A 27905-nucleotide genomic window follows, 5' to 3' on the forward strand; every position below is an offset into this window, starting at 1 on the left:
AGATGTTATGTCCAGTGGTCAACAGTATGTCAGTGGCATACTGATAAATGGATTATCAGTTAGTTATTTGTTGAAGTGGTGGCTCAGTGCTGCATAGTTATCACCTAAACTACATTTTCATACTCCTCTATCTGACTTTCTGAAATATACCTTTGTATATCCTATGTTATTTCTACTCTTGTTACAGTATTATGGACAAAATATATTATTGGATTAAATCTTTTTCATTAATAGAGGTTTAATAGCAGTTATATGGTATAATACTGGTCTTTGACTTCATGGTAAAGTTAAAGAATAGGATTGATGTTATGTGTATACTGACTTCCATAAGATTTTGAAATCGAAGGTTTTCTATTTTTTGTCTTATGGGATGTTTAGTTATATTTTCTTTTAAATGTAGCCAACTTGATTGTAAAGCAAATGTGTTTCTTAATGATTTTTGTGTAGTCCACAGTACCTAGCATAATGCTAAACATAAAGTATGTACTCAGTACTTATTTGTTGGTTGTTGTGAGAGATAAGTGAGAAGGAGTTAAAGTAAAAATAATATTTGGAGATGCAATGCCTGGTGGAGTTATGAGAATGTACCATTGAAAGTTGAGAAGGTAGAACCCAAAAAACAACAAACACAATGAAAACAGTAATATGAATAAAATGAACAAGAACAAAATAATAAAAATAATGCTGCAAAAATATTAATGATCAAATTTGGCTTTAAAGAAGAGATCAGAAAGCACTTTTTGCCACTTTTTTGCAGAGGTCATGGTCTATGGGTATGAAATACTGAATACGTTGTTAGACTTATAATATGATGGTTAGTTTTGTTCAACTCTTTTCTTTTTCCTCTTTTTTTTATCCTTTATTATAAAAGATTATTTTCTGACAAGAGATTCAAGGACTAATATGCTGGGAAATGTAGGTGATGTAAAAACAAAAGGTAAAAAAAAATTTTTTTTAAAAAGAAGAGATGATCTTTATGAAAAAAATTTAGTTTGGGGAATTCTACATTTTAGATATTAGTTGGATTTCTAAGTGAAGATGTCTTATAGGCAATGAAATATAAAGACTTGGAAAGATGATGGTAAGATTTGTGGGAAATGTAATTTGAGAGTAATTTACAGAGGTGATAATTGAAGGCATGAGAATGAATCAGGTTCTCAAGGAAGCAAATACGAATGCAGAAGAGCAAAAGAGGAAGAACTGATACTCAGGATACTCTAAAAGCAACAGAAGAAATGCCGTCAAAGGAGATCTCTGAGAGAATATAGTGGTCTAGAAGCTAAAGAAGATTTTCATGCTGGTTATTAATGCTAACTCTAACTCTCAAGATGGATTAGCAATGGAAAAGACCATGGATGAGAGATCATTAGTAATTTGAGAGAGCCTCTTGAATGAATGGAATCTTAAATATTAAAAGCAAATTGTAGAATTGATACAGAGTGAAGTGAACAGAACCTGGACGATAATTTATGCTACAGAAACAAACATTGTAAATAAGTCATTTGAAAGAAATAAGACTTCAACACAATGATCAGTTATGATTCCAGAAGACTTATGAGCTATGCTACCCTACCTTCTGACTCAGATATGATGTACATAGAATGATACACACATATTTTTGGACATGGGCAATATGGGAATGTTATATTTAAAAGGTTTTCATTTGTCTCTTCAGGAGGAGTTGGAGGGGAAAAAAATTTACGTTTGATAATTGGGAGGAAAAGGTGTTTTGGGTTTCTTTTTTAAGAATTCCTTTGGGCAGTGAGAGGTTTCATGATTAGGTTTACATAACCAGTATGTGTCAGAGGCTGGATTTGAACTTATCTCTCTAACCACAACACCAGATTGCTTCATCATTTTAAAATACTATTAATGAAGATTATAATTAATTATTAGACAATTAAAGAGATAGTGTGAATAATGTGAGGCATTAAATGTTGATGAATCATTGAAGAAGTTTAATCATAAATGATAGAAATGATATAGTAGGTAGAAGGAAAAATTAATATAGTCCCATAATGTTTTTCTTTTTGTTTTTTTGAGATAAAGGAAACATAGAAGTTTAAAATATATAAGGGAAGGTTCAAATAATATAGAGGTTAAAGATGTTAAAGGGGGGAAGTGAGGTTTAAGTTGCACGTACAGGAAATTGGACCCTTTGTATTGGTTTATTACCCTAAAGAAAGTGGTAAATTACTGTTATTTTGTTATTATTGTTGTTGAATTCTATCATAGTTACTTTTTGGAAATCACAAATTTTGCAGGGGAACTCAGATACAGAATGAATTGATTTTTATGATAGCCCTATACTGTCATTTTGGTTAAAAATTGTAAAATATACTCTGTGACAAACTTTTTTTTTAAACTTTTCTAATTCATAATTGAAATTTGTCCTGTGTAGAACCCTGCATGAGCAAGAAAATCGTTTCAAAATAAAATTAATGTTTTCAGGTTAAATTATGAAAATGCGCATATTCTTGTGTTTTAGATAATTAGTAGTATTTGAACATTAGAATGTGAGTTCTAGGAGGGTAGGATTGTTTCATTTTATCTTTGTATTCCCTATTGCCTACTAGAGCCTCGCACAAGGTAGGCACTTTAATAAGTGTTTGTTGGACTGAATTTAATTGAAATCCAGATATAAAATAAAATCAAAATTTGTTTTGTTACGGATTAGCTAAAGTGCATTTTAAAGAAATACTTAGACAAAATAGATTATTTAATAGAAATTGTATACTTAACGTACCTATAATGTGAATTTTCTAAAAGTTATGGTAATGTCCAAATTTAGATACTTTATAGCCCTTTTTTATACTTTTTCCTTCAATAATGTTTTTTAAGTGCCTCATATGTGTATTTTAGCCTTTTAATAAATAATTTAGTAAAATTTAATGAAACACACATAGAACATAATTAAGGAAAAGAACATCATATTTTCATACTGAGTGAAAATTAACATAGGTACTTGTAGAGCCAACAAAATGTTGTCTTTTTATTCATGAAAGATCATTATCCATAGAGTGGCAGATTTCTTAAGGGAGCCATGCTGTAGTCTTTATCAGTTAGTCAAATATTTCATCTAAAATGTCATAGTAGCAAAGAGAGTTTCCTCTTATGGATATATGATATGCAGATATTAAGAGTTGTAAGAATAGATTGTGAATTTAGTGTATACTAGCATCAATATTCTTCCTTTTGCTACTCAGTCTTTTCTGCATAGAAAGAGTTAATCTTCTGAAAGAAACCTCCTGGGAAGTAGTAAATCTTCAAAGGCAGCTTCTGAAGCATAACCTCTTATCACATTTTCTTAGACAAGAACTTGTGAGCAAACATACGTAGTCCCCTTATCTTCTGCAGGTCAAATTGCATCTGCATTCACCTGAGGTTTTCACTCACTGCTATTGCATCTGGAACGAGTTGTGTATTCTCTTTCAGTTTGGGGACTGAGTGCTAAATTGTGTTTTAAATTTGATCAGGTATCCACTTTCCGTAGGTCTCTTAGTTAAAGCCACAGACAAAAGTTTCTTGGGCAGTTTAGAGACCACAAATATGTATTTTATATATTTTTTAAAATGTGATTATATAAGTATACCTACCACATAGCACATTTATTCTCCCACACACACGTATTGTGAATCCTTTCTTTCCTTTTTGGTATAAAAACATTGTAAACTCTGTCTTTTGGCATAGATTTGTAATGCTTGAGATGATAAGGCATTGAATTCTAATTTAAAGCATTGTGCAAATAAAAAGATGCTTTTATTTCTTCTTCCTTTCTCCTCCTAGGTGATACATTGCATGGAATTGGATGTTACAAAGATCAGTTACCAGGAAATTCTCTTACTGGTACTCTGTTTCGTTGGGAAGAGGATGAAATACCAAGGTTAGCAAATATTTTAAAAGTAAAGAAGAAACTATAAATTTGTATTCTCCTAGTTGTCATGACAAACTAATGGGTACTGGATTATAGAATTCGATATAAATATTTCAGTTTATTGTTTTTCCATGTGCAAACATATTTTAAAAGTTGGACTCAACTAGTATTTGTTAAACTGAATCATAGGCTTAGATACCTACCTTGAATAAAAAACACATTTCAACTCAAGAACCCTTTTTTCCACATTATTATGTGAAAATTAGTTGGGGAAGGGAAAGTGTTCTGAAAATCTTACACTACTCCCCCTTCTGAATAATATGGTTCATTCTGGTAAATAGTCATTACCAGTATTCATTCTGTATCCATCTTCTGTAAGTTGACTGTTAAAAATCTGTTTCTAAAGTAAATGGGCAATTCATTGACTTGGTGTTTTGTTGAAATATAAACTTACCAAAAGAAGCATAATAGCATTTGTGTGATTTAAAGTTTGGAAGGTGCTTTTCACTGTTTAATAGATGAGGAAATTGAGATTCAGAGCAGTTGAGTGGCTTGCCTAGAGTCACACAGCTGATGTTTGAGCGGGGATTAAAAGTTGGGTCTTATTGGTTTCCAGGTTGTCCAAGTCCAGTTTTCTTATCCATTTTACCAACCTAGCAGCCAGAAGTGAAAATCGGTGACTTCACATGATGTTTTTTTTAAAAATTGGGTTATATATAATTTGATGTTTCTTAACTGTATAATTGATTTAGAATTTTTTTCCAGTGACTTTCAGTACCATAGACTCTGTATTCTCAGATTTCTCAAGTCCAGAACTGATAATGTGGATTTTCAGTACACAGGCCAGAGAGGGTCTATGATATGCAGCACGTAAGCTTTCCTGGCCTTTCAATGCTTATGCATTAAAGATGGGGGGAGGGGTGCAGCTAGGTCATGCAGTGGATAGAGCACTGGCCTTGGATTCAAGAGGACCTAAGTTCAAATCCGGCCTCAGACACATGACACTTAACTAGCTGTGTGACCTTGGGCAAGTCACTTAAACCCATTGCCTAGCCAAAAAAAAAAAGATGGGGGGGTTTTTCAGGTGTTTAATCTGATTCTTTTCTAAGCAGGTTGTTTTTGTTTGGTTGATTTTTTATTGGAGAATACAAAATGGGTTGAAAAAATATATTCATAAATGTAAGTTTATACTACCCTTTAGTGAGTTAAATTATCTTTCACCAAGTACAGTAAACTAAGATTCAAAGAAAGGAGGGTGTTATTCTTCATCTGAGTAAACTGAAAGCATGGTAATAAGTACTTCTTAGAATATATAAAAATGTGGCAGTTATCTTTTTTTAATATTTTATTTTTCCCCAAATATGTGTATAAACAATTTTTAACATTTGTTAAGTTTTGAGTTCCAAATTCTATCCTTCCTTCCCCTTCTCCCTCCCTGAGATGGTAAGCAATCTGATAATTTCCATATGAGTTATTTTCTGGGGGGATAAAATTGAACAAAACAAAAAAAGAAAGTGAAAAATAATATGTCTCAGTCTGTATTCAGGAACCATTAGTTCTTTCTTTGGAGGAGATAACAGTTTACATCATGAGTCCTTTGTGATTGTCTTGGATCATTATATTGCTGAGAATAGCTAAGTCATTCACAGATGTTCATGAGATGGTATTTCTGTTACTATGTGCAGTGTTCTCCTGGTTCTGCTCACTTTGCTCCATATCAGTTCATGTAAGGCTTTCCAGGTTTTTTAAAATCACCCTGCTTGTTTTATCTTATTGCATAATAATGTTCCATTATAATCATATACCACAACTTGTTTAGCTATTTTCCAATTGATGGACATTCCTTCAATTTCAATTTCCAATTCTTAGCCCTCTGTGGATACGGAAAAAATTTAGAACCAAACGGGATAGAGAGAGCATTATGAAATGTAAAATGGCAGTTATCTTTAAAAAGTATGCATTTACTTTTTTTAGATTTCTAATTGACGAAGGAGAACAATTTGAATTAATGTACTTAATGATATCTTCTTACTATAAAATTCTCCTTTAATATCTAAAAAGAAGTTAAGTAGAAAAAAATCTGATTTTACAACAGTAACAAATAATATTTGTATAGCTCTTCAGAAAACTGTAATTACATACACATAAACTTTGTGTTTTATACATATGTAAATTTCCATGTTAGAAAGACAATTACGTATACATAGATGTGATTTTCTAACCTTTAACATGCTACAAAAATGTCTGATATTATTTTTTGTGTATAATATATATATGCTCAGTATATTGTGTGTATATGTGTGTATGTGTACACTAAGTATGTATATATTACACACACATACATACACACACACTCACTCACTCATTTGATCCTTAAACCAATCTTGTAAGGTAAGTTCTATAGGTATATAGTACCTTTTTATAGAGAAGAAACAGTCTGACAGCATGTCATTTGTCTAAAGTTACACAACTAGTAAGAATTAGAGGTGGAATTTGAATTCAGATATATCTCCTCATTCCAAGTCCAAGTGTTCAAACACACTTGTCAGCCAGCTGCCCTAACGTTATATTTCAACACCTAAGAGATATGAGGTTCTCAATATCACTATTTAAAATTGATGAGTGTATTAGTTATACTTTGAAGGCTTTTGGATCTGAGCTTCTTTCTAAATTCTAGTCTTTCAGAAAATGCAGTGAACCTTAACTGAATTGGAATGAAGGTAAAACAAGGAACCCTGAATATCTTATTGAAAAAGTCTTAAACTGTATGGCATTTGTAGGGAAGACCATTTTATTCCCTTTAAGAACAATACATTCTAAGAACAGGACAGCTAGGTGGTGCAGTGAATAGAGTGCCAGGCTGGGAGTCAGGAACACCTGAGTTCAAATCCAAACTCACCAGTTACTAGCTGTGTGACAGTGGGCAAGTCACTTCACCCTGTGTGCCTCAGTTTCCTCATCTGTAAAATTAGCTAGAGAAGGAAGTAGCAAACCACTCCAGTATCTTTGCCAAGAAAACCCCAAATGGCATTATGAAGAGTTGGATGTAACTAAAAAGCAACTGAACAACAGCTGAACACGAACAGTACATGTTGTAGAAAGTGTTACATGAAACTTAATAGCTACATATATTTATGGTGTATGGTTTTCAAAATTCAGTAGGATGGCCTTTTCTGAGAAATCTCAATTAAATAAAATAATTAAAAACTATAATTTGCTGTAGAAGTCATTATAAGGTATCATAAGTACAAAATTTTCTGTTTATGTCACTTCAGTTATCAAAAATGATATATTCTGTGATTAATTATTTTCAAATTAGTTGACCCAAATTAATAAGATCTTACTGTACTTAAATAAATAACTGCACATCATTATGATCAAAAACATCTACAAAATAGGTGATGCTGTACAAAACTGCCTTTCCTGTTAATATTGTTTCTCATAGATATTAATGTTTTTGTAATATGGTTGTTAAACACCTTGAAAATTGAAAACTGTATCATCTACCCAACATGTCTATGATGTGAGTGTTATGTCCTAGTGCTAGTGTCCCTTTCCAATTTGTGCCTGAAGAACAAAGATCATTACCATCATGAAAGGACATCTTTCTATGGCTTGCTCATACCTCATTTCTGAATCCTGTCTTGCCACAATTTTTTCCAGTTTGATAACTGTGACCTCTTTCTTTCTAACCTCATTGCCTTGGTTTTTGTTCTTCTTGGACAATCTACCCACCCAGCCCTGCTTATTCCCTTTTCCCTTTCACTTCTACTACTGGCCTCTTTTAATTTTACTTATTGTCTCCTTTCAGTATATTCAGTTGTTTCCTACTGGCCAGCTTTCTTCATTGTGTTCTTTAATCTATTCCATTAGTTTTTACTATTCTCTATCTCTAAAATGACTTTTAAAAATATGTTAGGTTATAGAAACATAATCTATAAGCACTTATAGATACATGGTTTATTCTTTTTTTTAGCATAGTAGGAAAGCTGTGTCTAAATTACTCAGAAAAATAATGTGTTTAAAGGGCAACTAAAATTGAAGGGTAACAGAAATGGCTGTAAGTCTCTAATATGAGAGATTATTTTAAAAAAACGCTTTCAAAATTAGTATTTTCAGATGTTCTATCCAAAGCCTCTTCATTATTATGAGGGATCAGTAAGTAATCCTTCCACTGGTATATATCAAAATCCATTCCCACCCTCTCTCCTTTGTCATTTTTGTCCATATCTTCCCATACAATTTACATAATATACCCAATTATTGGATACCATCTCTTTTTTTCTTTTAGTATTGTAGATACCAGTGTGGTATTGGTGCTATCAGAAGGTTATTCTTCTTATTTGATATAGGCAGTGTGGGCTTGCTAAATAGGAAAGAAGTTCAAAGAAGAACAGAAACAGGTACTAAGAATAATGTACTTAATCTAAAAGTTCATTTTTGTATTTATACAAGGCCACACCATTTTAAAAGAATCCTAAGATCATAGATTTTTAGCTGAAAAGGACCTTGAATGCTATTTAGTCCAACCCTTTTATTTTATAGAGTATGAAACAATGATGTTTTAAGCACGTAAAAAAAATTTAATCTTTTTCAATATAACTTGCCTACTTGATATCTATAATTAGAAAAATAAAATATTTTATAGATATCATATAAACTTGAAAATTTTCTAGGAACTATGTTATAAATTAACAACCAATTTTTATGAGACGTATAGTTAGTATAAGAAAAGTATTTATTTAGATGTTTTTTTTAAATTGTGGTAGCGTTAATTGTATTCTAGATTTGCTCCATGATCAGATCAACAAAACAAGTGATATATGGAATAAAATTACCTACATGAAAAATAATAGCTTTTTGCTCCAGACTCAGCTGAAGAGCAAAAATGAACAAACCCTTCAGAAACAGAACGTGGGCTTACTTTTTGATCCCTCTGTCTGGAATTACTTTGTGGGGGGATAATTCTAGGAAAGCTTTTGAAGTAGGCTGTTTGTTTTTAGTATACTCCATATCTCATTTAAGTGCCTTTATGCTATTCCTCAGCTTCCTTAAGCACCCTCAATTCCCTTGACATTATATGCTCTGCCCCAGTAATTCATCTACCTAAGTTGTAAGCCATCTGTGCCTTCTTATCTTTTGTGATTCTTGTCATTGTCTTTCTGTAAATTCTCCCAAAATAATCTCTCTATTAGAGACATTATTCTTTTCCTTTTACTAGTTTGTAGATACTAGGGTGGTACTGGGGCTGTCAATCTCTTATTCCTCAGTAAAATGACCTCATATTGGGGCAGCTAGGTGGCACAGTGGATAGAGCACCGGCCCTGAATTCAGGAGAACCTGAGTTCAAATCCGGCCTCAGACACAACACACTTACTAGCTGTGTGACCCTGGGCAAGTCACTTAACCCCATTGCCTAGCCAAAAAAACCCAAAATGACCTCATATTACCACCCCATGCCTCTTAGATTGGCTAACATGACAGAAAAGGAAAATGACAAATGTTGGAGGAGATGTGGAAAATTGAGACACTAATGCACTATTGATGGAGTTGTGAACTGATTCAGCCATTCTGGAGAGCAATTTGAAACAATGTCCAAGGGGCTATAAAACGATGCCCTACCCTTTGACCCAGGAATACCACAACTAGGTCTGTATCCCAAAGAGATAAAAAGGAAAAGGACCTACATTTACAAAAAAAAAATTACATCAGCTCTTTTTGTGGTGGCGTAGAATTGGAAATGAAGTAAATGCCCATCAAGTGGGGAATAGTTTGTTAGTTGTTGTATATGATTGTGATATAATACTATTGTACTATAAGAAACGACAAGTAGAATGCTCTCAAAAAAAAACCTGGAAAGACTTACATGAACTGATGCAAAGTAAAATGAGCAGAACCAGGAGAACATTGTACATAGTAACAGCAATATTGTATAATGATCAACTGTGAATGACTTAGCTATTCTCAGTAATGTAATGATCCAAGACAATTCCAAAGGACTTATGATGAAAAATACTATCCACCTCCAGAGAAAGAACTGATGGAGTCTTAATACACATATCAGTATACTTTTTAAAACTTTATTTTTCTTGTTTGTTTCTTTGTTTTGGGAGGGGGGAGTGTCTGTGTTTTCTTTCACAGAATAGCTAAAATAGAAATATGTTTTGCATGACTGCACAAGTATAACTGATATCAAATTGTCTTCTCAATGTGGAGGGAAAAGGTGGGAAGGAGGGAATTTCAAATTCAAGATTTTTTTTAAATGTTATATTAAAATTGTTTTTACATGTAATTGGGAAAAAAAGTATTAAGTAAAAATTTCTCAATAAAAAGTAAAAATGAATAAAAATAAAATAATCTCATATTTGACAAAGACAGTCATGGCAAGAGGCACTATAAGTTCTCTTGTTTTACTTCAGCAAAGCATATACCCTTGACGTGTCTTATTTTATAAAGAGCTGCTCTCAGATGGTTGTAAATTTGAAAACAATAATAATAATTTAAAATTATTATAATGCTTTCACCACATACATTATATTATGAGCCTTACAACAAACTTTGAAGGAAGTAGGGTAGTGTATGATGATATTTTCCCAAATGAGGAAACTGAAATTTAGCTTCTTCAAGGTTACATGGCTTATAAGTGACAGCTAGGACTCAAACCCAAGTCTTCTGATTCCCTTTCCAGAATTCTTTCTACCACACCACAGAAATTCACAATACAGTATAGCCCTTTTTTGAAAGGATCTCTTCCTAAGTACCTCCCTATCTCTACCTCCCAAGTCTTCTTTCATAATTAAATTGTCAAGGGCTAGTGAGAGAGAGGGAGAGAGGTGTTAGAATGAGGGAGCTCTTTATACTAAAATCAACCCCTATCTTTCATTTATTTATTTATTTTTGAATTTTTAGGGGTTAAGTGACTTGCCCAGGGTTACACAGCTAGTAAATGTTAAGTGTTTGGTCTGAGGTCGGATTTGAACTCAGGTACTCCTGACTTCAGGGCCGGTACTCTATCCGCTGCACCACCTAGCTGCCTCTTAACCCCTGTATTTTAGCTTAGGCAATTAAGTTGCTAAGAATATCTTCAACCTTAGACTAAGACTGTTTGGGAATATATGTGTGTGTGTGTGTGTGTGTGTGTGTGTGTGTGTGTGTGTGTGTGTGTTTGTGTGTGTGTATGTGTGTGTGTAAAATACAGAGCCTACATCACTTCTTCAGTTTAAAAGCCGAGTAAGTTGCATACTGAGATTAAGTATTTTTTTTTTACAACATTCATTATTGGTCTGTGTATTATAATAGATTCAGTCTTGCCTTTGATACTTATTGCTTACATAACCTTGGGAAAGTCACTTAAACTCTCTAGACTTCAGTTTCCACATCAGTAAAATTAAGGTGTTGGATTAGATGATCCTTCAGGTCCCTCCAGCCTGAGATCTATGATCTTATGGTCATGATCCTGTAATCCAGATTTAATTTTAAGGGCTGAGAATTCTCTCCTTTAATTTTCTTCATGCCTGAAATTGATCTTTTCCCTAGAATCATTCCAATTTAATATACATATTTTTATATTTGTGATAAACTAGTTTTTCATTTTTCAGTTATTCATTGTCATTTCTTCATTTGAACCAACTTAGACAGCGATATCATAGAACACTTGATCAACACAGTTATCAGTATGGCTCCAGAGATAGTATGCATCACTCAGCCACAAGGTTTTGGCTTCAGGTGTACACAAAGATTTTGGCAGAGCCCATGGTGGCACTATATTATGTTACTAAGGAATGCAGCAGTGTTAAAGGTACCAGATTTCATATGAGCTATTAAATTGAGATCTTCTCAGCTTTTTTCTTTGATAATGATGGAGCTCCATCTCTCATGTACATTTTCAAAAAAGTCTTAAGGTATAGGCTGCTCTGATTTATTGGCTACTATTTCCTTTCTTCATCAACAGCAATAGAATCAAACATAATTACAATATGAAATTCTGCCTTCTCAAATTGATTTACTTCAAGATAGCCTTCTGAAAATGAAAGTTTGCTAATATTCTTTTCTTATGACAGTGGTTGAATAAGTGTTTGTGAAATATTTGTATGTTGCCATCATTTACACTTCCAAGTGACTGTATACCCTAGTCTTTCTTTATCCTCAAGATGCTTACTATATGAAAATGCCAAGTTTGTAGATAATACTTTTCCTATTTGTGTCAGTGTATGAAGAGTCTAGATTTATGAGGGCCTAATGTCTGTTCATCCAGCCCAATAACAACTTTGATAACTTCCTGATGTCTTTGACTACTGAAGAGAATACTCTTGTGTGAAGTGGTATGGTGTAATTTTCATAAGTCTAAAATGTTTTCATTTTGTTGCTTTTCATGATTTCTGACTGCTTTGTGAAGCATTCGGTATGATTTTTCCATGTTGTAGTTTATTCACATTTTTTAAACAAACGTTAGCTCGTTGAGTAATGGTTGTGGGAAAGGAAGAAGGTTAGCATTACTTGCCATTCTTTTCTTTCTTTGCTTTCCCCTCAATATCACTACTCTGGTTAGTTTTGCTCCCATATTTGATGTTCTCACTTTTATTTCTTTTTAGAAATCTTCTTATATCTCTTACCAAGTATTGTAGGTGAAATATGCCCATACTGCGTGGCTCCATATATCTGGAATAAGTGACTTCTAGAGCTGCCCTGTTACTCTTTTCTGTCCTAGGTGGAATATTCTTGCTTAAAAAATTTTTATTTAATTTTATATTCATCTATATATAAACTATTCAACTGAGCTGTATATTGTGTATATTGTGCATTTTAAATAATAATCTTAGATATTAATATTTACTAATATTTTTCTCTCCCAGTTTATTTCATTTAAAAATGCACAAACCATATACCAGCTCTATAATTACTTGTGAACTTAACTAATATAGTATGAATATTATATGAATCAAAATGAGTAATAATGTTTTGTGCATATAAAAATTCTGTTGTAATTTCATTTCATTACAGTTTTTTAATTCTGGAAGGTGTTGAACCACAAAGTACCTGTGAATTAGAAGTGGATGCTGTAGCTGCTGATATTTTAAATCGGCTGGAGATTGAAGGTATATGTGTATACGTTTTTATTTTATGCCTTTTCTAAAACACCAAAACTTATGTTCTAATATCTCAAAAAAACCTGAAGAATCCATAATTTAATTGGTGTGGAGACTCCTTCTACTAGTATAGATTGAAACTACTCTAATACCATTGAAAACCTTCTTTATTAAGTTATAGTCAAAAATAATAATCACCTTGTAGCTGGCCTTCTGAGGATGATTGTCTCTGAAGTTAGGCTGATTCTTAGATAACATGATATAGCCACAAGGCCCATGCTTGAAACATTTCCCTCTTGGTGTAGAAGCTTTTTTTCCCCACTAGTACAGTCTGCAAGGAACAATTCAGTCAAGTAGCAAATGCACTGTACTAGGTTATGGAAATATGCAGATCATAAAAAGGAACAGCCCTTGCTGTCAAGAAGCATACATTCTGTCAGGGGAGGCAACATGCACATACAAGAATATTCCAAAGACAGACACATACACACACACACACGCGTGCGCGCGTGCGTGTGTGTATGTATAAAAATACATAAATAAAAGAATTCTAAGACACCAAGGTGAAGAGAGAGTACGTTGTCGGCATGGAGCACAGATTCAGCGAAGGTGCAGAAAGAGGAGATGGAGTGTCATAGATAAGAAAGAGTGAGCAAGCCTATATGTCTGTACCATAGAGAATGTGAAGCAGGACAGTATGTAATCAGGTTGGACTTGGTTAGAGTCAGGTTGTGAAGGGCATTAAATACAAAACAGAGGAGAACCCAGGGTTAACTCCATACCATAATGACGCATTGAAAGAAGACATGAGTTTCATGGCCGAATTAAGAAAGTTTGTTGGAAATTAGGTAGTTTCAGTAATTAATTTTGATCCAGTAAAGAGCACTGGAAAAATTCATTATTAGAAAATACTTGAGAAAACTGTTATTCCTATTATTCCTGTATATCTGGTAGCTGTTCATTCAGTGGTTATTGAACACATAGCTATATTACATTTGCCATAGGCTGAAAATCAGTATGACTACAGAAAATCAGGTAGTGGATCTAGAGGAAGTTTAATGCACTTTATTTTACTTTTCCTTTTTATTCCTTTGTTCAGTTTTCATATAAGTCTGTGGAGGATTCCTAAGTATTTTTGTCCAGTTAAATATTTGAGTTTTCTTAGGCTATGATTTGGGGAGCAGGACAAGAAGCAAGAATAATCAAGCATACAAAGGAGAAACATTGTCAAATAGAGAATGGGCTAAGGACATCTCTTAGGCTTGTCTCTGGAAACTATTTGCAAGCTTCTTATAGTACGTAAAGTAATTCAAGGTTAAGTTATTGGGCAGAGGAAAGAGCAATAAAATGTCCATTATTAAATAAAAGTTTTTTCACTACTTTACTTTGAAATATGTGTTTTAACTTGTAGCTCATATTGATGGGAACCCTGGTTTGCAAGCCATATGGGAAGATGAAAAGCAACGCCGGAGAAACAGAAATGAATCCTCTCAAATTAGCCAACCTGAATCACAAGGTATAAACTGACAGCACACTGATACTTGTTTTTTATTAAATGTTTAAAAAAAACTTAACATTGTATATAGTCTAAATTATTAACTCCCCATACAACTTGTCAGAAGCAATATGGCATAATGGAAAGAACATGAGACTTGGAGTTAGAAAACCTGGATCCAAATACCACCTTAGATAGTTACTAGTTGTGTGGTCGTGGGCAAGTCACTTAGCCTCTCATAGCCTCACTCTCCTTTCAGTAAAATGAAGCTAGTAATATTTGTACAGTCTTATCTCATGGAGCAGTTGTGCTTAATGCACTGTGCAAACCTTTAAATTCTATATTTGTAAATTGTTTTTATTCTTATCATAATGAATTTCACAAATCTCCTTTCAGTTTTCGTGTAAATTTTCCCATCTGTTGATATCCCATTGTCAGTATTTCTTCACTTTTACAGAAGCTGGATCTTACTGTTTTCCCATTTGTGCTTGTTAGTGATTAATGTTCCTACTTCTGTAGTCTCAATTTTTACTTTCCTGTGCTTTGTCATCTTATCCCACTATAATCCAAGCTGTTTCCTTATTTACTAATTATCTTCTGATCCTCTTGTCTCCCCAGATGGAGACTGTGAAACACACTTTTGGAAACACTGGTTATAATTCACTAAGCTATGGAAGGCTAGACCATTAAGTATTGCCCCCAAATTGATTTATTGGTATTTTGGGTACTTTTTCATTCAGGTTATTTCTTGTAGCTCTCAGAAAATTTTGAAGTTAAAGAATATGCTGAAGTTAATTTTAATATTTAACACATTAAAATTATTTTTATTGTATTTGAGTTCCTTTTGTATAAATTTTAAAATAATAATGTTGTTTATCAAGGAAGTAAGCAAACTAGAATCCCCCATTGCATTCAGGAACATAATACATTGATAGGTTAAGGGAAATGTTCTTTTTCTACTCTAAATGCAGGTTATAATTATGGAATTTAATCTTGAACTGACTTCAAGTGCCCAACATCATAACATGGGTAACCATTTTAATTTTGTTTGACATTATAAGAGAACAGCTTTTAGATAAAGGTGTTTCACAAAAGTTGGTAAGTTACTATCACTTTTAAAAGTTCCTTGAGGAAATAAGCTTAGTGTTGCTTCAAAATATTTTATTCGTTTACTATTTGCCTAAAAAGGTCCTCTTCCTTTTTTGAATGCACTTTTTAAATTTAAAGATCGTGGATGCATTCCAGCAACAGAGAGTGAAAAAATGTTTCAGAAGAGACTTCAGGAAGTTCTTAAGCAGAATGATTTCTCTGTGTAAGTAGTCATTTAATACAGTTCATCGAACTGACCTTTTTCCCTTGGTAATCTAGTTAGTTTTAAAGGATGTGTTTTAATTAAGCAGAACATTATCAGGATCTGTGGACTATAGTAATGGATCCCAGGAGTTCTCTGCTGAGTTAACTTTACATTCTGAAGTTCTGTCTACTGAAGCTGTTCCTTGTTCACCAGCCAACATGGTAGAAGTCCATCAAGAGAAAGAGCTGAACAAAGGTAAGCTTTTTAGTAACATCACTTTGGATTATACAGTCTTCATTAGAGTAGTCATGCGATCTGTTTTGTTTAATTATTTGTTTTTAAATGTTGAAAGACATTTGTTAATGTTGTTTATTTTAACTTTAGAAATTAAGTTTCAGACTGATAGGGTGTCTGGAGAGAGTAAGAAGTATGTATGTTTCTAAGTAGCCCATATATGGCCATTATTAATCCTATTTGTCATTTAATACTTGCCATCAACAGTCTCTTTCTCCTCTTATTGTGTACTGTATTCACCTCTTTGCCACAATATAAAATGGAATGAATTTTTTGTCCTATATCTTCCTGAGCCTTAATGTACTGATTATACCATTAGGCTGTCATTAAAATGGTATGAGAGTGTTAAGTTATAGAGCACTTTAAAATCTTGAATTGAAAACCTCTAGAGCTTAAGGACTTTTGTGAGACTATGTGTTATATTATCAGACATCATAAATGAAAATTTACCTTCAAAGTAGGAATGATTGACCTCAATTGTAACTTTGTGCAGATTGCAGAATTTTAAGGTTTTATTGGATAAAATCTGTTTAAATATTCACCAGATGATTTTTTACAATTCTGAAAGTTTAAATTTCAGAGGATGCCATAATTAAATGCTGGCCTTGTTTTTATCTTAAGCATGCTTAAGAAAGAATATTCTTAAAGAAGAAGAAGCACTTATTAATGAAGAAGCAATTTTGAACCTCATGGAAACAAGTCAGACTTTCCAGCCTCTGTCTCAAAGACTGAGTCAGTCTCCAATTTTCAGTAAGTACTTTAATACCTCAATAAGCATTCCATATTCCAATTTTTAGGTTTATGTGAACAGTGTGTTTGATGAATTAATTGTTTTGTGTTTAGACAAAGTTAGCCTAAAGACGCTTGCATAGTACAGTTGAAAGAGCACTACACTAAATATTGGTAGTCAGGAATCAGCCTATTGTTCTTGCATTGGTATTTTGGGCTTAACTTGCTAAGACTCACTTTCCTTTTTTTAAAAAAATTTTTTTTTATTCAATTTCCTCATTTTTAAAGTAAGGCTAGTGATACCTACCTTGCCTATTTCACAGATTTGGTATTAGCTTCAAATAATTTGCTGTTTGTAAAGGGCTTTGAAATCTGTGAAATACTATGTGCATGTAAAATAGTGGTATGTGAAAGTTACTGTAGTATAGCTGAGAATGCTTTTAGTTTACCATTTAAGACCTGAGATTGAATCCCTTACCATTTATCAGCATTGTGATGTGAGCCAAAGTTGTGTAATTTGGATCCTCAGTTCCTTAAATAATATTGTCAGCATCTAAAGAGGTCTTGATAAGTTAGATCACTGGACTAGATCAAATAAGATGAAATTTACTAAGAATAAATATAAAGTCTTACACACGGGTTCAAAAAATATGTATCACAAGTACAAGATTGTAGACAAGAGATGATTAGATAACAGTTTATCTGAAAAAAGATGAGGCTATTAGTAGACTGCAAGCTTAATCAGTAGGAGTCAACAAAATCCTGTGGCAGCCAAGAAATCCATTGTGATTTTACACAGCATTAGGAGAGTAATAGCTCCTGGCAGCTAGATGGCTCAGTAGATAGAGCACTGGACTCGGAGTCAGGAAGACCTGAATTCAAATTTGGCGTCAGACATTTACTAGCTGTGTGACTCTAGGTAAGTCACTTAATCTCTGTTTGCCTTAATCCACTGGAAAAGGAAACAGCAAACCACTCCAGTATCTTTGCCAGGAAAACCCCATGGAGAGTATTGGAGTGCTATGATCCATGGGGTCACAAAGAGTCAGACATAAGTGAACAACATAAACAGTGAGGCCTGGCAATAATCTAGGTCCCCCTAGCTTTTCAAGATTTTCCTTTTAAAGTTACCTTCCATCTACATTGTATATATTTTGTATATACTGATTTATTCCTATTATTAAGTAAATAGAGAGAGAAAGAAAAGGAATGAGCATTTATTAAGCATTACTATGTGCCAGGCACTTTGCTAAGTACTTTACAAATATTATCTCTTTTGATCCTCACAACTCCAAGGGGTAAGTATATAATTATTCCCTTTTTACAGATGGGGAAACTGAGGCATAAAGCAGTTAAATGACTTGTTCAGGATCACACAACTAATAAGTGTCTCAAACTGGATTTTAACTCAGATCTTCCTGACTCCAGGCCTAGCACTCTATCCACTGCAGCATATAGCTGCCACTAGTACCTTAAAAGGAACTGTTTTTGACTTTCTTTGTAATACCCAGTGATTAGCAAAATGCCTGACACCAAAGAACCTCTTAGTGAGTATTTAATTGATTGATTGTCCTACTCTACTCTGCCCTGTTAGATCACACTGGAGCATTGTGTTGAATTCTGGGCACCATATTTTTGCAAGTACACTTATAAGCTGGAGAAGATCCAGAAGTGGGCAGCCAGAATGGTAAAATGCCTCAAGTTCAGTTAAACTTATGTTGTTTGGCACCAAAGGACAGAACTAGGAGCAAAGGATGCAAGTTGTAAAGGGGCAAATTTATGCTAAACGTAAGGAAAACTTCCTAATAATAAGAGCCTCCAAAATTAAAATGGACTGCCTTGGGAGTCAGTGGGCTACCTCTCAGGTGATCGCTTGCTGTATATGTTTTGGTAGGGATATTTTTTCAATAAGAGTTGAACTAGCCGCTGATTAGGGACCCTTGCAACTCTGAAATTCTGTGATTCTCTGTCTGTAAAATGAGGATAATGATTCCTCCCCTTCCTGTCTTACATAGTTATTATAGAGACTGAACAAGATCATTTATGTGAAAATATATTGTAAAGCACTATCAAATGTGTATTTATTCAATTAGGTATATTCTAAGCTATCTGATAATGCATTGGTATGCCATCTCTGTCTCTTTGGCAAGTAAATCAAATGTCCACTGACTAAGACACCTTCTGAGCTCTTTAGTCTTCTTGTGACAACTTTGTAAAAGTATTCTAATCAGTATTGATACTGTAGTAAGAATAATAGTAGTTACTGCATTTATAACCAGAATAACATCTTCCATTTAGATGCAGTTTCCTTATTTCTTCTGGCTTTGTTTATAGTGGGAATGCCAGTAATTACATGATTCAGCAGCTCTAGCAATATGTCTCCTCTTTTCTCTTTGGACAAGATCTCTCATTTAAAGTAGCAATCAGTCAACAAGTATTTAGTAAACACCTGCTGTGTGCCAGTAACTGTACTAGATGTTGGGAATAAAAAGACAAATGAAACAGTCCTCTCCCTCAAAGAGATTATATTCTTTTGGGGGAAGCAACATGTATACATATAAGCATTTACAGAGTAAATATAAGGTATAATTGAGGAGAGCAGGAAGAAAGGCAGTAGTAGTTGGCGGAAGGGATCAGGAAAACCCTCATATGTGAGGTAGGAAGAGGTAAGTATTAAATACCTACTACATGCCAAGCACTTTGCTAAGTGCTTTACAAATATTGTATCATTTGAGGGATAGTATTTGAGCTGAGATTTGAAAGAGGCCGAAAATTCTAAGATCAGTTGATTGGGGTAGAAGCCTTCAAGTAATTAACTTGAAATTCTAAACATTTAATTGCTTCACCTTACTCTTATCTACCAAACTGAACTCTTTACGCTAGGAGTATGAAATTTAAAACTGCTTCAGAGCAAAATGGTCACCTGCCACTGCCAGCGCACTAAGCAGTATTTCCTGGATAAATGGCTGTGTGTTTTGAAAACCATTGGTCTTCTCCTTTTAACCTCTTTCAACTTCATTCATGGCTCCCCCACATTTTTCAAAGATAAACCTTTTTTGCATGTTTTTTGTAGTTCTAAGTTTGGTGAAGTTTCAAAATGTAGAACTGTATGGAAAATAAAAACTTTACGCTATTAGTAGAAACTTCTGTTATTGTTAAATATTATGTATTTGGCAGATTTAAAAGCAGTAAAGGTAGAAAATTCTTTTTTCTTTTAGTCTTTGCTTTATAATTTACATTTAATGATATACTTGAACACCTACTAAGATGCCTGTGTATCATTGTATGAGTAGCGGAAGCCCTTGAAGAGGCCACAAAGCTATCTAGTCTTTCACTCCCTTTTATCACTCAGGCAGAAGATTATTTTTCTCTGAAGTTAGTTAAACTGTTATAGGAAACATAAACTTACTGATTACTCCTGTTTGAAAGGACTTCAAAAGTTAGCTAATTCAGCCTCCTTTGCAATACAGAAATCTATCCCTTCTATACTATACCTGACATATGGTTATCCAGAATCTACTTAAATACTTAGAGCAACTGAAGATTGTTGGAAAGCTGTTACTGAAATCTGCTCCTTGTAGTTTCTACCCATTGATCCTATTTCTTTTCATCAGAAGAAATAAGATTTGTAATGAAAGCAGTATAACCAATGCATTACATATGAAGTATTGCATCCAGTCAGCGCCAGATATGTAATGTTTTTATTTTCTCTACGTAGTTACTTAGTTCTGTTGTGCTCCTTATTTCGCTGGGGAACTTTTGAGTCTTAAGGGAAAAGATTCTATAATGAACTTTTGGGCATTTTCTAATTTTTATGATGCGGTAGTTCTCTTTTATGAGTTTTTTATTACACTTGAGTCCTAACTTTTTAATGAGGTTGTAAGTTGGAATAAATATTTTAGGTGCTGAGAGAAATGATTATTTTTCTATTATATTAATAACCAATTATTATATTAGGATAGAGGTTTTTTTCTTTTATTTCCTCATTCGGAGAATAGCCCCTGTAGGCCAGTCAGTCAGTCAGTCTCTGAAGGATATTGCTGTTAGATGAGATTGCTCAAATCCTCAGGGTACATGTTCTGTGATTTTGGCCAGGACTCCACCCACCTAGACCTAACGAACAGAATGTAATCTAGGTGAATTCTTGCCCTTAGGAAATGAGCCTCTGTCCTTGGAACACTTCATTAGAATTTAGGGTGACATAGCTTATAAAGGAGAAAACCGACCAGACTGGTCTGGGTAGAGATGGATTCCTTTGTCCAGATTGCTGGAGGCAGCTGAGTCTCATGATCTAGTCCCGTTCTTAGTAGGAGGAGCTGAAGAGTTTTGGCCCACCTCCTCATCAATATACCCATCCCTTCATTAATTGTTCCCCAATCAGGGTTGATTTTTATCTGTCAAGGGCACCTCTTTTTCCAAAGATACCTTTTCCCAAAGGTATGGAAGCATTCATTTATCTCCATGATTTTGTCTTTGGTTATCAAGAGAAACCACTGACCATCAATTTATTGATTATTTGCTAGCCTAATTAATAAATTGATTATTAATTACCCAGAAACCCCCTCAGGCTTTTCATTCATCTCAGTGCTGAGGTATGGAGTATGAAATTTATACCTAGGAGTATGAAATTTAAAACTGCTTCAGAGCAAAATGGTCACCTGCCACTGCCAGCGCACTAAGCAGTATTTCCTGGATAAATGGCTGTGTGTTTTGAAAACCATTGGTCTTCTCCTTTTAACCTCTTTCAACTTCATTCATGGCTCCCCCACATTTTTCAAAGATAAACTTTTTTTGCATGTTTTTTGTAGTTCTAAGTTTGGTGAAGTTTCAAAATGTAGAACTGTATGGAAAATAAAAACTACTGTAATACAGATTCACTTATTTTTTATTTTATAGTGGGCAACGGTCCTGATGAGTCTTTGGTGCATCTTCTGGCTGGTTTAGAGAGTGATGGATATCAAGGGAAAAGACATGGCATTTCATCTTCACATCCTTCCTTTGGAAGCTCTAGAAATCCCCTGAACAGTGATGATGAAGAAAATGAACCACAAATAGAAAAAGAAGAAATGGAGCTTAGTTTGCTGATGTCCCAAAGGTGGGACAGCAATATTGAAGAGCATAGTGCCGAAAAAAGGTAATTTGTTTTCTCGTTATTTCAGTCACGTTATGTAATAACTTTCTGTTTTCTCAAAATTATTTTCTTTGACTACAAATTGTTTCTTCCATTGACTCTAATGTGCCCTCTCTTTCTTCAGACCTCTTTCTGAACAATTTTCCTCCTCATATGACCTTCATTCTTCATGATGTCAGGCATATGCTGTTGGTCTAGTATATATACTCGTAGTACATGTATCTCATTCATCTACCTTTCAGATTATTGTTAAGGGTGCAGTGAGGTAACATGTGAAGTGTTTTGCAAATTGTAATTGCCATATAAATTTAGTTATTATCATTCTTTCTTTGCATAGAAATATGAAGACAGCAGAGACTGTTCTGTTGACAGTAATGCCCAAACCACTGTTTTAAAACTGAAACTATTAGTCTAGCAGTTCTTGGCTATATCATATAATCAGTTTATCTAATAGATTGGTTGTTCTTAGTGTTCTTTTTGGTTTCTGCCAAGCAGTAGGTTTTATAGTCTACTTTCTCTTACATGTTCTCAGTTTGCTTTTTCTTCCTCTTGCATGATTTTTTCTGCCTTTTTTACTTTTTTTTTCTTTCTCAGCTCCCAGTCCCCCAGCGTGAACCTGATTTTCTCCTATACTTTGGCATTTTCCTAACCTTTATCATACAAATCTGATTGTGCCTCTCTCATTATACCTGTCACTCTGAGGTATTGGGAAGAAAATGGAATGCGTTTTAAAAAAAAGTGCATCATTTGCAAATATGTACAGAAATTGTGTTACTTAAGAGCTCATGGGTTTGATGGACGTTGAGTAAATCATTGGGGTTTATCTGCTTTCAAAAAAAGATTAGGATGAGGCAGGAATCTTTATAAATTCATAGGCAGATTTTAAATTTATTAAAAACAAATCTTATAAACCTAGTAGTATTGCTTTTTAGTTTTAGTGAGTCAGGAAGTTTTCGAAAAAGGGCGTTGTGATACTCAATAGGAGGTTGTCAGATTTATCAGGAAATCAGAGACTAATTCTTTCTAAAGTAGGTAAAATTATATCTTCAAAGGTCAGGGAACTAAGTCTCTGAGCAATATAACACAATGCCAATCAAGTGAAAATAAAGCCAGGGATAAAATTAGAAAACAGTATTTTATGTATTTGGGGTCTCCTGCTCGAATAGAGTAAATGAAGAAGATAATGTTGAGCTGGCATCAAAACCATAAAACTCTCCAGAAGAACTAGATATGTTGTGATGGACACTGTCATTAAGGAACCAATTAGGCACCCCCCAAAAAAATTATTTTTGTGTTTATTTTTTTCTGCATATTCATATTATTAGGGAGTTGGGGTGAAACTTGGTTGATTTTTCAGAACATTCCTATTTCCCTTGCATATATTTAATGTTTGCCTGTCACAGTATTTGATCATTTGCCTATAAACAGACTGTCAGTTTTCAAAGTCCAACCCACTGGAAGTCTATGAAGTCACAAGGCATGCCATTCCATTTTCAGGCAACTTGTAATTGTTAAGAAGGCCATGGATAATGTCTATCCCTGTGATTTCATGGGCATAGGAAGCTCCTAATGAGGAATTTCCACTACCAATGTAAGTTAGCATTTTCCCAGTGATTTATATTCTTCAAGAGTTGCCTAGAGCCCAGTGACATATAGCCAGTATTTGTCAGAGGCAGGAATTGAACCCAGGCTGTACCAGCCCCAAAGCTAGCTCTTTGTCTTCATGCTGCTTCTGTCACCATGCTACTTCTCACCTGTTAAGAAGTTCTTCCTTATTAAGCCAAGGTCTCTTTTGCATAAATTCCATCTTAAGGAGTATGTGAGCTGTGTACATCAGTTAACTCTTCCTTTGTCCCCATTACAAGGCATATATCTCTCTGATTACATCCTTTACACCACTTCTCTTGTTCAGTTCTAAATTGGTAACAATTCTAAATTGGTAACTTGTTACAGTCTGTGTACACCCAACATGTGACTTTCAGTTACCCCTTGGGTGACTCTCAATTTTAATTCTTCAGAGACTATGGTGTTACATGACTCACAGTCATACTGCATCACCTAGTTCTGCCCATTTTAGCTATATGAAATAATTTGATCCCCAAAAAAAGTCATTCCCCTCCAAAATCTTCTTTTTGCCATGCTAACTATCCCTAGTTTTGTTTTGCTTTTTCAGCTATTCCTTATATGGTTTCTAGAACAGTTCTGATCACTTTTTCTTACATGTAATCCAGACTGCCAATGCCCCACCAAAAATGAGGTAACCAAAAGTTAACTCTCTGAGCTAAATACACTATTCCATATGTGGTAAGACCAGTGCAAAGTATAATGGAACTACTACTTCCTTTGTTTTGAACATTATACTGTTAGTACAGCGTGAGACTGTGTTAGCTTTTGTGACAGCCATATTAAACTGCTGGCTGTTTTGAGATTTTCACAGCCAACTAAAGCCCTAGAGATGATAACTAAATTGATTGGGAGATTTAAATAGATGATTTTTTTCATTACATTATAGATATATAAAGGGATTCGAAGAGCCAGAGGTAAGGAGAGTGTACATTCCAGGCATGGGGCCAATGCAAAGGCATGAAGAAAGAAAATGGAGCAGTCTTTATGAGGAACAGTAAGAAGGCTAATCTGGTTGAACCATAGTATTTGTGAAGTGGTATAATGTTTAAGGAGCCTGGAAAGCTAGGACAGAGCCAGGTTGTGAACAGCTTTAAAAACTACCAAACAGGAATTTATATTTAATCCTAGAAATAATGCTGGAGTTGATTGAGTAGGGAAGTCACATGTCAGATCTGTACTTCAGGAAAATCACTCTGGTGTCCTCCTATGTAGAAGCTAGATTAGTGAGGAGAGATTTGAGTCAGGAAGACTAATTAGGAGGCTATGGCAGTAGGCCAAGCAAAAGGTGATAGGGGCCTGAACCAGGATGGTAACTGTGTCAGGAGATAGATTTGAGAGTTAACATGGAGATAAAGGCGAGAATTGGCAGATGTCTGGAAATGTAGGATAAGAGAGAATGAAGTATCAGTGATGGCCCTGAGGTTGCATATATGGGCACCTGAAAGAATATAGATGCCCTTGAAAGAAATAGGGAAGTTTGGGAGAGGAGTGAATTTTGGAAGAACGATAGTATATTCTTTTGGGGGCCTACTTAGTTCGAAATGCCTATGTAACATACAGTTTGAAATGTCAAGTAGACAACTGGTGATATGAGACTGGCTCTCAGGAGAGAGACTAGGGTTGGATATATCAATCTGGGAGTTAGTAGCATAGAAATGATAATTAAACTCTCATGAAAGCATGAGGTCACAACAGCATATAGTCAGAATTAGCATAGAGAAAGAAAAGAAGGCCTACCCTAAAGCTCTGAGGTACGCTCACAGTTAGGGAGTGTGCTATGGATGATGAGACAGCAGAGAAGACTGAGAAGGAACAGTAAGAGAAGTAGAAAACCCACCAGAGAGCAATGTCATTGAAACATAGAGAGGAAGCATTTTTAACAGTGTCAGATGCTACAGAGATTTCCAAAAGAATGAGGATTGAGAAAAGACATATTTGACAATTAAGAGGTCATTGATAATTTTAGAGAGAGTAATTTCAATTGACTAATGAGCATCTGTTATCTATACAGAATTGCAAAAAGTGTGGCTAGTAATTGCAAGATAAAATAGAGATCTTAAAACAGGAGGAAAATTTGACCTTGTAGGTATCACTGATATTTGAGATGACTCCATGACTAGATTATGGACCTGGAAAAAGATACCTTAGTCAAAAGAAACAAGACAGGTAAAAATAATGATAAAGGGGTAGAAGAGAACATTGTATGATTTTTAAAAAGATACACGTATTCATTTGAGAAAATCATAGAACTAAAGGAAGGAAGCATGATGGAGAGATTTGGGTAATGACCAATGGAATTAGAAATAGAAACAGTGTTGTCAGTGGAGGATATACTGCAGACCACCTGGACAGAACATGGAAGAGGAATTTCAGAAAAAGATCCTAATCTTCACTTGGAGTCATAGCATAGTACTAATGGAAGACTTTAGTTTTCCAAACATCTATTGAAATGCTGTCTTTCTGCCAGAAGTAGATCACTATCAATTTTTTGCCTCAATAATTTCATCCTACAAAAGGTAGAAGAACCAATAAGGCGAAATTTTATTCTACCAACAGAGGAGAAATGATAGGAACTTTGTGGAGAAAGTGATTACTATCACTTAGGGATGGTCATTAAGGAAAGGAAAGCCAAGAGTAGTCTGACATGCACCATAAATTTGGGGAGTGGGTTTCAAAGTGTTCAGAGGAAGGATCCCAAGGACTAAAATTTCATAGAAGACGTTGCTTGAAAAGGGACAGGAACCTCTTAAGAATGAAGTTATGAAGATAGAAAAGGTAACAACTGCAGTGAGAAGGAAGACATGTAGTTGAATGAGGGAAGAGAACAGTAAAGAGGAAGATCAAAGGCATGATAGTTACTACTGTTGGGAATGACAGCTGAGAAGACATGCCTGCTTAATTATTTGTTTTGCTTCACTTTTTTTCTGCTAAGGAAAATAATCTTTGGACTGGAAAGGACAGCACAAATAGGGCTAGGGCTAATAAGTACTTAATAGCCAAAATCAGAAGATAATAAAAAGACCATCTGGTTATCTTGAAGAGTTCAAATCATCACTCAGCCCAAATAAACTACATTTTTGGGTATCAAAAGAAAGTGGTGGATGTGTTTGTACTTAGTGTTCGTGAACTGGCATAATGTTTAATGAGCCAGGAAGGCTAGGACAGATCCAGGTTGTGAAGAGCTTTAAAAGGTACCAAATGGGAATTTATATTTAATCCTAGAAATAATGTGGCACCACTGCCATTAATTAAGTAGGGAAGTCGCGTGGTCAGATCATTGCTTTAGGAAAATCACTTCGGTGTCCTCCTATGTAGAAGCTAGATTAGTGGGGAGAGATTTGAGTGATTAAGAACAGAAGTACAACAGAATGGAGAAGAACAAATAGCCTGATTTTCCAACAAAGGGGAAGAATGGAGCCAACCATTGAGCCTGTCTTTGATTCATGGCAAAGCTTTCTACTGGCTATTAAAGAGATTGGTAATGAATCTATAGTAAAAGGAAGTGATGATCACGAAGAGCCAACATAGCTTCAGCAAGAACAGGTTGAGCTAAACTAACCTCGTTTTCTTCTTTGACAGGATTACTAAACTAGTAAACGAGGGGAATATTATGGATATGGTTTACCCAGATCTTTATGAATTATTTCTTAAAAGTCTTTCATATTATTCTTATGGAAAAGGTGGAAGAATTTGTGATTATATTTTAGTATTATTCGGTGGATTCAAAATTGTTTGAATGTTTCCAAAGACTTTTCATTAATCATTGATTGTCAAATTAGAAGGCGGTGTTCATCAATAAAATCTGTAATCGATAAATGTAGAGAATTGACATAAAAATATAAAATCAAGAGCCATTCACCAATAGATAAGAGGTCAGAACATACAAAGTTTTAAAAGTAAGACTAGCCCACTGTAAATGATCCATCACTAATAATAAGCAAATTACAAATTGAATCAGCTCTGTGGTTTCACTTCTCATTTGCCATTGCAAATTGGCAAAGATGACAAAAGATGTAATCATTCAATGCTAGAGGAGCTATGGGAAGATAACTATACTAATATACTGTTTTGTCACACTGTTGAAATGGTACAGCTGTTCTATTTAGTTTGGAATTATCCAAGAGAAGTTGCTTAACTGTCCATCCATACCCTTTAACTCAGCAGTCCCTGTATTGGTTATATACCCCAAGGAAGTCAGAGTCAGAAATAAAGGTCCAATATGTACCAGAATATTCCTAGTGGTACTCTTTGTGGTAGCAAAGAGCCATGCACAAATAGGTCCCTATCCATTGGGTAATGACTGAAAAACTGTGGTATATGAATGTAATAGTACTTGAATACTATTGTACAATAAGAAATGATAATATGAGGAATTC

The 27905-nt window shown here is 34.4% G+C and overlaps 1 protein-coding gene across 1 annotated transcript in view; it reads left to right on the top strand.

Moving 5' to 3' along the window:
* Window positions 1-27905, top strand: part of REV3L (REV3 like, DNA directed polymerase zeta catalytic subunit) — a 253112-nt gene that overhangs the window by 125386 nt on the left and 99821 nt on the right. Inside the window, 7 exon segments of the mRNA XM_021008089.2 lie at window positions 3787-3883; window positions 12875-12969; window positions 14372-14476; window positions 15683-15767; window positions 15856-16004; window positions 16665-16793; window positions 21669-21906. Of these exon segments, the coding sequence (XP_020863748.1) occupies window positions 3787-3883; window positions 12875-12969; window positions 14372-14476; window positions 15683-15767; window positions 15856-16004; window positions 16665-16793; window positions 21669-21906 (898 nt within the window).

The sequence above is a fragment of the Phascolarctos cinereus genome, unplaced genomic scaffold (assembly GCF_003287225.1).
Source record: "Phascolarctos cinereus isolate Bilbo 61053 unplaced genomic scaffold, phaCin_HiC Scaffold_5;HRSCAF=322, whole genome shotgun sequence".
NCBI lineage: Eukaryota > Metazoa > Chordata > Mammalia > Diprotodontia > Phascolarctidae > Phascolarctos > Phascolarctos cinereus.